At 36.3% G+C, this 12,179-nt stretch overlaps 1 protein-coding gene across 2 annotated transcripts; it reads left to right on the top strand.

The window, feature by feature from the left end:
* Nucleotides 1-1,480: 1,480 nt before the first annotated feature.
* LOC105051795 (probable NAD kinase 2, chloroplastic) lies at nt 1,481-10,919 on the top strand. Of its 2 annotated transcripts, XM_010932396.4 has the most exons (8): nt 1,481-1,951; nt 3,466-5,430; nt 6,574-6,695; nt 6,779-6,920; nt 7,007-7,231; nt 8,017-8,091; nt 8,559-8,660; nt 10,543-10,919. In XM_010932396.4, exons 1-8 carry the CDS (start codon nt 1,715-1,717, stop codon nt 10,744-10,746), a joined length of 3,072 nt encoding a protein of 1,023 aa, XP_010930698.2. In that variant the 5' UTR covers nt 1,481-1,714; the 3' UTR covers nt 10,747-10,919. The 2 variants fall into 2 exon arrangements, with proteins under 2 accessions (XP_010930698.2, XP_073099965.1); XM_073243864.1 differs by lacking the exon at nt 7,007-7,231.
* Nucleotides 10,920-12,179: the final 1,260 nt, after the last annotated feature.

Below are 12,179 nucleotides of genomic sequence, written 5' to 3'. Positions count from 1 at the left end.
TGTAATAACTAGATAAACATGCAGTGCTGTCATTTCAATGGATAAGGAATGCCCATATATCATTTTTTAAGTGTTACATAATTATGGGCGTGCAAACGACACCACACATTGACATGGTAGCACGTGATTGATTGCGCATAGGCCATTCACATGCATCCGTTCGAAAAATTATTCATCAGAATCGTTCTACCGCAAATGTCTTATACCATTCAATAAAAAATAATTATGTCAATTCAAAAACATAAATTTTTTCGTTCCAACTAAAAAAAAATTGTCAACTGATGCTTAAAATAAATTTTTTTACCCCCAAAACTTTTAAATTAAGCTTGTATTAAAGTATCTTTTTTTCAATAATGATGATGTGCATATTTTTTTGCCGAATATTGTAGAATATATATGATAATTTCTCGTATACGATCATGCTGGCCGTATCATTCGTATATTTTTTTAAATTATATTTGATACATCATCAAATAATCTTGAAAAGTGATATAAATTATTTTTAAAATAAAATATTATCATTAAATTATTAATAATATTGATTACCATATTTCATATATATAGATAATATTATAATAAAATTATTAAAAATTTTGATTGACATATTTGATATGATAATTAGATTATCGATAATATGAAATTAAATTTTAAAATATCTTTAATAATTTTATTCTTTTTTTTTTTGATGAAAAATAATAGGAGTGATGTGGATATAGTGGTGGTGTAGATAAATTATGGGCTGAGAGGTGTGAGGAACCGCAGACAGTGGGGGTTGAAGAGGGGTGGATGCATGTGGAGTCATGGAGATGATGGGGATGGATGTGGAAGAGCTACAGAGAGCAGTGGAGAAGAAAGATGGAGGAGTTGTGGGCAGACAAAGAGAGATGGAGAAGTCGAGGAAGAGAAAAGATTGAACAATAGATTTTGTATGATTTTTTTGAAGAATAATTTTATTCCAAATTTTTATTATAATATTATCGAAAAATAATAATTTGGATAGTCATCTCTCTTCAAGATAATTCAGATTATCTTCCATGAGACAATCTGAATTGTCAAAATAATCTACATTATCATCTAAAAAATATATCAAATATAATAATTTAAATTATCATATTAAATTATCAATAATTTTAATAAATTGTCAGCTACCGGCGCAGCCTTAGTTCATCTATCCATACGCACCAGGTTATTCTCTTCCCCCGAACAACGAACCCAACAGCGACTGGGACGAGACATTATTTCGCATCCCATCAACCACAACCGCTCGTTCCTACAAAGCTTTATGGGCGCGCATCTGAATGCAAACACGAGCGGTTGTGACGCCGTGCAGGGAATAATTTCTCGATTGGGACGCGCTGCTCCAGCCTGGGCGGATAAAATTAGGAGGATAGAGAGCGCGGCGCATTATCCTCACGAGTCGCAAGCGATTCCAAGCTGGGAGAGCTCTCTTAATAGGCGTGAGTCGCCATCTACCCGCAACCAGAACACAATCTCAACGAAATATTTGTGGATGGAAACGATGGTGTCCCGGCGCCGAACTTCCCTCCCAATTAATCAATCCACGAAGAAGAAAACGCAAAGAAAACTCCACCCCTCTTCTTTCCTCTCCGCAGTCCCAAAGATTTTCTTCTTCTTCTGGTACTTCTTCTCGGTGATTGCAGTGATCTTGGATTCGGACTGATCTCTCATTGGTTTGGATCGGATTTGGGATCCGATGCTGGCGGCCTGCGGGGGCCGCGGCCCCCTGAAGCTTGCGATTCTTCCCGGCGAAAGGAGCCGGTGCGGCAGCCGCGGCGGCGGAGGTGTCGAGGGTTTTCTTGTGTTGAAGGGAAGGTGGCGGTGGAGGAGAGCGGGGCGGGGAGCGGTGGATGGGGAGGCGCGGAGGTCTGTTGTTGTTGCGGGAGCCGGGCTCTCCGATTTCTTCTCCTCTCGGATCGGTTTAGATTCTCACGTTCGTTCTCTTATCTATCTCGAAATGGGTTTCTGTCCAATTTTGTTTTCTTGAATACAAGGTGCAAGGAGAAGTTTGTATCTCGTTTCTTTTCTTGAATTGTTAGGCAAAGCATTTATCTAATCTTGATTATTCTTTTAGTTTTATATCTTATTTGTCCCAAACTGATTTCAGAACCCGAAGTGTTTCTTGGTTTATGGAATTTTTCATCGAAAAGAACTCATCTTGTGGACTACCGTGATTACAAGTGCAATTACCCACGCCTATATATTGTGCTACTATGATTACAAGTGTAATTACCAACGCCTGTAGATTGTGCTTTTGATCCATCCATTCTGAGCACATTTTGGTGCTAATGGGATGAAGGTGAAATTAGAAAAGGTGGCGGCTTCTTGGAGATTTTTCTTGATCAACATGTTTTCGCTGAAGGATCGATTCCCAGATATATTTTCATTTGTTAAGTTTTTGGTGTGTTGGTTCAACGATTCTTAAGAAAAACGCTCAAGTCCACCTGTCCAGTCACCATTCACTTCACTGATCCAGCATGGCAGTTGGTGATTGGTGGAACAGTATCTAGGATCCTTCCTGACACCACTCACCAGCCATGTACTCACCAATCTCTGAGTGCCATCTAGGATCAATGACGTGGGCGGTGACTGAACAGGCGATCATTTATTAATTTTAATATGTGCTTCGAATTGTTCACTTGACTACTGATATTAGACTGGCTGTTCAGATGGCTTATAACAATGGTAGAAGGCATGTTAACTGCACTTGTCCCCTTTAAGAATCCTTTAACGAGCTTTCTTTGAATTTCATTGTATAATTTACATGTTGCATCTTGGGTTCTTTAACACAGTTGTCTTGCACTTGCCTATCCATCATAAAAGCACCAAAATTGAGAAGAAACTGGTGGGTTAAATTTTGGTTTTTAATCCATATCGTACAGTTTAGTCTGTGAACAGTCTTCGATGTAAAGGCAGCAAGCTAATTGGATAGGAGTCTTAAATACTTCTGAAATATTAGGTAGGACCTTGTCTTTGATTCTTATCAATCACATACTTCACTAGAAATCTCATTCTCGCTGGGTGCATCCACTGCAGCTCTATCTCCAACTATCTTCTCTTAATTTTGCAAACATTCAAACAATCTCTCACCCTCCCTTGAAATTGTTAAAGTTAAGGTTTTAAATACCATGGCATGGGACTATCCTGATTTTTCTATGGAATGTGATGTGCCACATATCGACACTCAGGAGGGTTGATGTCTCATCCTGTCCAGGTCTATTTCATGACATGTCCCATCTTAACACTCCAGATGGTGCCCTGTCTTACACTTCCGGTGGTGCCATCTCGACACGGGATGGTGGGGCACCTGGCCATCCCACTAGAAGTTAAAACCTTAGTCAAAATTGTGCTAAGTTCGAACAGAGCATTACTAAGTGGATAAAATGGAAATATGATGAAATCGTGCTTATTTTGACACCTGTTTTATGGTCATGTTTTATTTTGTAGACCTTCCAGACTAAGGATATGTCTCAACTGTTATGGGTTGGTCCTGTTCCTGGTGATATTGCAGAAGTTGAGGCGTATTGTAGGATCTTTAGGGCTGCAGAGCAACTTCATACTGCTATAATGGATACTCTTTGCAACCCAGAGACTGGAGAATGTACTGTTACCTATGATACCCCTTCTGAGGATATGTCATTATTGGAAGAGAAGGTGGTTGCAATACTTGGCTGCATGTTAGCACTCCTAAACAAGGGCAGAGAAGATGTCCTTTCTGGAAGGTCTTCTTTCATGAATTCATTTCAGACTGCTGATGTAAATATTTTAGATGGTAAGCTTCCTCCACTAGCTATTTTTAGAGGTGAGATGAAGAGGTGCTGTGAGAGTCTGCAAGTTGCACTTGCAAACTATTTGACGCCCTCAGACAACCGCAGCATTATCATTTGGAGGCGATTGCAGAGGTTGAAGAATGTCTGCTATGATGCTGGATTTTCACGTGAGGATGGCTGTCCATGTCCAACAATATTTGCAAATTGGAGTCCAGTCTACTTTTCCTCTACAAAACAATATGCAATGCTGGAAGACTCCGAAGTAGCATTCTGGAGGGGAGGTCAAGTAAACGATGAAGGTCTGGCCTGGTTACTGGATAGAGGATATAAAACTATTGTAGATCTCAGGGAGGAGGCTGTCAAAGATGAATATTACCAGTCAGCTATTGATCAAGCTGTTTCATACGGAAAGATAGAAGTGGTAAATTTGCCAGTTGAAGTTGGAACTGCACCTTCAATGCAATGGGTTGAGTTGTTTGCTTCATTGGTTTCGGATCCCAACAGAAGGCCAATTTATCTCCATAGTCAGGAAGGAGTTAATAGAACATCTGCCATGGTTTCAAGATGGAGGCAGTACATTACACGACCCTCAATGCAACTTGTTCCAAATCAATCACTTGATCTTAATGGAAAATCATTGAAATATGGCAAGGGTGAGGAGTATCAAAGCATGCAGAGTTTTGTCCCATTAAATTTAAACGGCGGTTTTCTTGTAGAAGATAAAACTGATTCACAGTCTGACTCAGATACAACTTGTAGCTTTCATGGAACAAACAGAGAAAAGGGCATTGCGGCTGTGCAAAATAACAACGAGAATGGAGAGGATGCTTCCAGGCTTGCCTCTGCACATAATACTGTAGCTCACCATGAGAAAACTGAAGATGTTGAGGCAAAAAATGTCTTGAATTTCTCTGTGGATTGTGATCCATTCAAGGCACAATTTCCTACATGCAATTTTTTCTCCAAGAAAGAAATGTCTCAGTTTTTCAAAAGTAGAGAAATTTCTCCTAAGACTTACCTTAATTCTCAGAAGAAAAGATTTGTAGTATTTGCTATCTCAGGAGAGATGCACAAATCGTCTGTCCAGAGCAATGGAGTCCTTACAGATTCCCTGTCAACAGGGCGGATGAAATTCAGAAATTCAAATGGGAGACCTACTGATGTGGATAACGTTACTGGTGATATTATTGGAAAATCTGTCAGCAGCAAAAATTCTTCTTCTTACATTCTGAATGGGAATGGGTATCTTGGTGGGAAAAGTTACAGCATTGCTGTTGATCCCAAGATTTCAAGAACTAATGTTAGCAATAACTTCAGTAGGGAAGTTTTATCTACTGCTGTAAGAGAAAATGTGAGCAAGAATTCTAAAAGTTCTATTGATTCAGATGGTGATGTGGATCTTGTCGAGGGTAATATGTGTGCTTCCACAACTGGTGTTGTCAGAGTTCAATCAAGAAGGAAAGCAGAGATGTATTTAGTTCGTACTGATGGCTTTTCTTGCACCAGAGAAAAGGTCACTGAATCCTCATTGGCTTTCACACATCCAACCACCCAGCAACAGATGCTCATGTGGAAGTCTCCACCAAAGACTGTATTGCTATTGAAAAAGTTAGGGCCAGAGCTTATGGAAGAAGCAAAGGAGGTAACAGTGACAATATTATTCATTTTATGCTCATAGAATAAGTCAGATATGTTCCTGTTAGCTACCTATGTGCCTTAAAAGTTAAAACTATGACCACTATGAACAGCTGGTAATGGAGATGCTGAATGACAAATATTGATGCTTTGTATTATTCACAGTTCACACACATAGAAGGAACCCTCAAAATATACAAATCTTTGAATGGAAAGGCTTGGCAATGAGTAGAATCTTATAGGAAGGGAAAAACTTTAATCAGTTGACTAAAAATAAATTATTCTGTGACTGAGGTTTCACACAAACTCCCACCAAAATTGTACTGACTGTTGTAATGATTATAACTGCTGTCATTGGCTCAAAATATACTAGTTCGATTTTTTACTATTAAGATAATCACTGTTAGGACGGCTGTTCTGATGGCATTATAATGAAAATAATGGGCAATAATGGAAAAATAACGGTGTTAATTTTTCCAATCCCTGTTCACTTGATACAAATATTATTTTTTTGGATCTTATAATCTCTTTTAGAGGGAAAATTTATGGACGAATTTTTGAAAAGAAATAGTATTTTATTTAGAGAAACAGTAAGAATAAAAATAACTGCTGTTATTTGCATGGGAATGATGCTTTTACCATGCCAGTGATCTGTTAGCTGATGGTGTAAAGGATGGATCCAGCCTATTCCAGGTCAAGTAATCTGCTTTATCTTTTTGAAAGAAAAATGGTTATCCGGATTTTTCAAGTTTTTCTTGGAAAGCTTTTCTTGAACTTAGCAATTCTTTAGAACAAATTGAATAATGTGAACCCAAAATTCTCCGTCTTTTTTTTTTTTTTTCTTTGGCAGAAACCTTATGAACAATTAAATCAGAGAACAACTAATTTAGATGGCTTATTTTTTGTTGCCTCTAGCAGCTTTAGTTGTAAACTTACACAACTTGACACTCTTATTTATCTTATATAAATGTGAACTACCGCTATGAGCTTGTAAATTTAATAATTGAAAGGACATGCGAGAATAAACTGACAATATGGCTAATCTCTCAACTATAACATCTTGAGCGAATTAATAATGATATTCTCTTTTATCAAGTTGTTTATGCTTTTTGTGCTTCAGCCATTTCAACTGTGGCTTCTGGATCTGCAGGTTGCATCCTTCCTGTACTATCAGGAAAAAATGAATGTTCTTGTGGAACCTGATGTCCATGATGTATTTGCAAGGATCCCAGGTTTTGGCTTTGTCCAGACCTTCTATAGTCAAGATACCAGGTATTGAAGTTTATGCAACCACATATCCAAGCATTTAAACATCAAGATCTATTGCTCACCACCATTAGGTGTTCACAATGCAGTGACCTCCATGAGAGAGTTGATTTTGTGGCATGTTTGGGTGGTGATGGCGTGATTCTGCATGCATCAAACTTATTCAGAGGAGCGGTTCCTCCTGTGGTCTCTTTCAATCTTGGATCTCTTGGATTTCTTACCTCACATACTGTATGTTCCTATCTGTTCTCATAAGAGTCTGTCTTTCTAGGATGCTCTGCTTCTTTTCAATCTCATATCTTTCCACTATGTCACAGTTTAAAGATTACAGAGACGATTTAATGGCAGTTATCCATGGAAACAATTCACTGGATGGAGTCTATATAACTCTTAGAATGCGCTTGCGATGTGAAATTTTTCGCAATGGAAAAGCAATGCCTGGAAAAGTATTTGATATTTTGAACGAAGTCGTTGTTGATCGTGGTTCCAACCCTTATCTTTCCAAAATTGAATGTTATGAACATGACCGCCTTATAACTAAAGTAAGACAAAAATGTTCTGTCATTTAGTCTATTCCAATAGTTGCATTTAGCATTGAAACTTTGTATTTTTACTGTGCAATTTGTTGTCTATTTTCTATGTTTTCTTTTTTCTGTATCTTAGCTGATGTTAGTTATAGATCCAAAGTGATTTTTCTCCACCTATTGGGCGCTAGCTTATGTGGCCAAACACCTCAGCTAGCTGAGCCTATGGTAGGGGGCTGCTTAGGCTAATATGTTTAGGTGATCAGTATCTGCAGCATAGATGACTGTGCTGGCATATGGGTGACAACCTAAGCTGATAAAGAGTCTGGAACTGTAGCCTGTTGCTTTTTGTGATTTATATCATGCCATTGTTGGTTCAAACTAGTCCCTAAATTGTCTTGGTTGATACATTGTATTTTTCTGACTTGTACGCGCTCTTGCTTCATCTGTTCCCATTTGAACACGTTGCTTTTCATCTTTTGTTTGTTGAGGTTTCTGAGAATGGTCTTGTTTGTAGTTATTTAGTGGTTTCTCCTCTGGCATATACCTTATCTTGCATGCATGATTTTTTTAGATGCATGCTTACAAGTAAATTTTGCACTTGTTCAAGGACATTTGAGTTTCATCTTCTCAGAAAAGATAAGCCTGAGTTTTCTAGATAGTGAAAGCTAGATTTGAGAGTTTTCCAGCCTGGGTTATTTTTGGCATTTTGACTATCTTGCATGCTATGCTACTAACTTTGAATTTCTTCCTCTTATTGCTTAACTAATGCTGCACCTTGCATCTGAATCAAAAAATGCTAGGTGCAAGGCGATGGGGTAATAGTAGCCACTCCTACTGGCAGCACGGCTTACTCAACAGCTGCGGGAGGCTCAATGGTCGGTAGTATATTTTCTTTAGATTTTATTTTTTATAATCAATTTCACATTCCTAATTTGGAAACATGTAGACTGTTGTCGGTTTATGAATAAGAAAAAGTGGATTCGAAGTAGTAAGTGATTTTTTTTTTTGGATACAATTTCCGGAAGAACTCAAGGCTGAGGGTGTTTTTGTCAATAAAAGGAAGTAGGCATAAATGAGAGCTTTACGCCAGGAATAATTTATGACAGATTTCCCCTAGAATAGTTATGCCTCACATGAGCCGGTCTTGCCGGAATAACTATTCCTTGTGCCCGTTCTGTCCGGGTGCAAATCATGCTTTATGTTACCATTTGTATTGCACACTCGCTGGTTGTATTTTATCCTGCCACTTTAGTTTTTATTGTTTTTTATGTTAGATTATAACCTTGGAAAGTTCTATCAGAAATTATATTTTGTAATAATATTGTTATAACTTAACCTGCAGGTGCACCCAAATGTTCCATGCATGCTCTTTACTCCAATCTGCCCACATTCTCTATCATTCAGGCCTGTCATACTTCCTGATTCTGCAAAGCTTGAGCTTAAGGTAAAATCTTCCAATCTTTAGTCACTAGATCATGTCTCATCATTCTTCCTTGTTGTATTGGCTGCTGAAATTAGCTTCAGTTATCTAACTTCAAATTGAATAGGTCTATCTTTTCTGCTAAATTACAGTTAACTTTCTCTTCTGATTAATAGATTCAATATTAATGCTATGCAACTGAATCATACTTCAAATTAGGTAGATTTAATCTTGGTTCTGATTTGGTGATGAAATTCATATTTTCTTTAAAAAAATAAATGTGTTTATAGAATATAATTATTTGGCTTATCATATGTAGAGCTGAGTTGTTTCATGCTAACTTTTTGAAACAGGCTGTATAAATTTCAGAATCATCCACTTTGGTTGGACACAACTAATTGGTTTGCTGTTTAGAAGTTTGAATATCTTCATAAGCTTCAAAAATTTACCATGCTATTGCTTAAATCTCTTTCCTCCAAATTGTGCATTAATAATTCCAAAAGATTCTTTTATATTTATCCTCTGAGCCTTTTTGCAGGGATACTTTTATAAACATGTAATTTTATCTAGTACCCCTATAAAAATCTCTTTCATGCAGCTATACCCTTATCATCAATTTATGTATGTTGGGCAAAATACAATTTGGCTGGGTTAAGACATATCTCAGCCTGCAAAATTACAAATACATCCCTTCCTGAAGTCAGTAGTTTTGGAAATCGACAAGATGTTTGCCTAACTTTAGAAGATGATTTTAGATTTTACAGCTATATGTTACTTATCAGACATAAACAAAAGATCAACTAAGGGTTTATAATTAAAAAAAATAAAAATTTCTGGAAGCTTACAAGTGCATGCAAGAAAAAAAAGAAATATTTCGAAGTATATATTGCAAAAAACCATGCCAAATGCTTGTGAAATCCATGTTGAAAGGTCAATGAAATAAATTTAATGCGATCAATGGAAGAAGCAAAGATTTATTGGGAAATTAAATATTCATTGATTCTGAAATTAAATTAATGCACGTAATCAGGGTATATGAAAACCAAAAGTCAGAAGATCTCACAAGTCACATCCATCCAACATATGGTCATCTTACAAGCATAGTGTGGATACGTTTTTCTCTATGATGCACAAACCTACAAGGGATAATATTAGCCTTCTAGCCAAAGATGTGATAGCATAATACTTGGTCTTTCTTTCACCTGTCAATATGTGAGTGTGACGCTCCTTAAAAAGCAAATGGCTGTAGATCCATAAAAACAGAAGAATGCACCAACTCAAAAATTCCTGCTTGCCCTAGACAATTTTCATGGCCAGGACATCTGTCTCATGAACAACCTGGATTTGAAAATGATGTTTAACAGGATCGTGTTCCAATAAAGGATAAGGTGATGTATTGGTTAGTTTCTTCAAGACACGTCTTATAATGATAAGATGCAAGGCTTCCTATCTATCTGGCTCAGCTTAAGAATACCATCTTCACTATTCACTGAGCACAGATCTGCATCACTTTTTCCAAATCCCTTGTCATTACAAAGGGTGATCATGCATTTTCTGGCGTAATTTTTTCTTATTTTTGAAAATTCTACCACATTAACTGTCTCCCCTTTGTGCAATTGGAAGTTATAAAAGAATGCAGTGATGACAGCTTTTCTTTGTCCGTTCATATTGGCAAAAATTTAACCTCTGCTATGTGGAGTTCCTATCTGGATTTATTGCTTGATCTCATTATATGACACAGAACTCTGTTGAAGCTTACGTCTCAAATTAGATGCATGCTGTCTTGTCATATTGATGCTTCTTAAGTTCAGTGGTTGTGTATTGCTCTACAGTATACCCATTTCACACGCATCAAACTCTACTAATCGATGATAACATTCCATTGACTTCCTCGTGAATGCACCAGATTCCAGAGGACACAAGAAGTAACGCATGGGTATCTTTTGATGGCAAGAGGAGGCAGCAGCTCTCTAGAGGAGATTCTGTTCGCATTTATATGAGTCAGCACCCACTCCCAACTGTGAATAAATCTGATCAGACTGGTGACTGGTTCCGTAGCTTGATTAGGTGCTTAAATTGGAATGAGAGACTGGATCAGAAGGCACTATGATGGTGCAGGCACAGGTGGTCTCCAGCACTGTACATATCTGTATGTATCTTAGAAATTACAAACAGCAGTTGAGTAAGCCATCGGTTAACCCGGTTGTTGACCAAAATGTGTACGGGGACTTAATCAATTTTAAAGGCATAATACAACCAAAAAATATACTCCTCTAAATACAATCAATATGCCTTGATTTTATTGGTAAGGTTGAGGTTTTTATTTAATTCATTTTTAAATGTTATTTAAACACCAAAAACTGTCTCTGTTCCATACATTATCATCCAGAATATCAACATGATTGAAAATGGGGGTAACTTGGTTAAGCTCAACTGGAACCTGATCTTGACCAACCCAATCTCCACATTGGGTTGGGTTGGTCTGAGGTTTGATGGAGTTGGCTGTCTTGGTCTCAAAAATCTTCACGTGACTTGTACTGTAGATAGGTTGTAATGCAAAATATGGCTTAGCCTCTTGCCGATAAGCTAATTTATTAAATTATTAGTACTTGAGAGTCGCATGATTTGTGCAAAGAATTTTTTTTTTAAGAAGTAATTTTTTAAGAATAAAATTTTGGTATGTTTGGTTGACGGTGGGACAGCAATTTATTGTAGAGTAGTTTATGTTTGGTTGAGTACTCATGTTCCTAGAAAAATTGTGTAGAATATCTATTATATTCGTAATTGATATAAGATAATATCTTTTTGTCCATAAATTTTATAAAAATAATAATATCATATTTATATTAATATAAATATTATATTAATATAATATTAATATTTTAATATAATAAATTAATCAATATAGATATAAATATAATATTACATATAATATTTATATTATTATTTTTAAATTTTAATAAAAAATATTATATTAATATAAATATTAAAATATAATAATAATAAAATTATATTAATATTCAGTATTTCATCATAATCATTATATCATTATTTAATATTTCATCCTAAACATCAATTGATGTTTGCAAAATCTTAATCGGATATTTTTGGAAAGAAAAAAAGATCATCAATTCTCATCCCCGAGAAGTCTCAAAATTCATCTTTATTATGGATTTTTATTTTTCATGAAATATGAGAAGTATTTTTTCATGAAAAGAGATTTTTTCATTCTTTCTCCTCTTGAAACTCTAACCAAATGAGAGACATCTTCTCCACTTCCTAATAGAGATGGCAATCGGATCGGATCATAAATAGGTCAGATCAAATGCGAATTGGATCAAGAAATATCAAATTTGATCCGACCTGTTTATTTTTTTAACATATTAGATTTTTAAATCGGAACCCGATCTGTTTACTAAACTAGTCATCCGATCTGATCCGTTTAAATGTTTATTAAATAGGTAACCAGTTTAACCGATCCAATTTAATCTATTTAATCTGTTTACTAAATAAGTAACTCATTTACTAAATCTAATTTGACCC

Source organism: Elaeis guineensis, chromosome 9, assembly GCF_000442705.2.
Source record: "Elaeis guineensis isolate ETL-2024a chromosome 9, EG11, whole genome shotgun sequence".
Classification (NCBI taxonomy): domain Eukaryota; kingdom Viridiplantae; phylum Streptophyta; class Magnoliopsida; order Arecales; family Arecaceae; genus Elaeis; species Elaeis guineensis.
The sequence above is the reverse complement of the archived record's forward strand: the minus strand, read 5'-3'. Positions and strand labels throughout refer to the sequence as shown.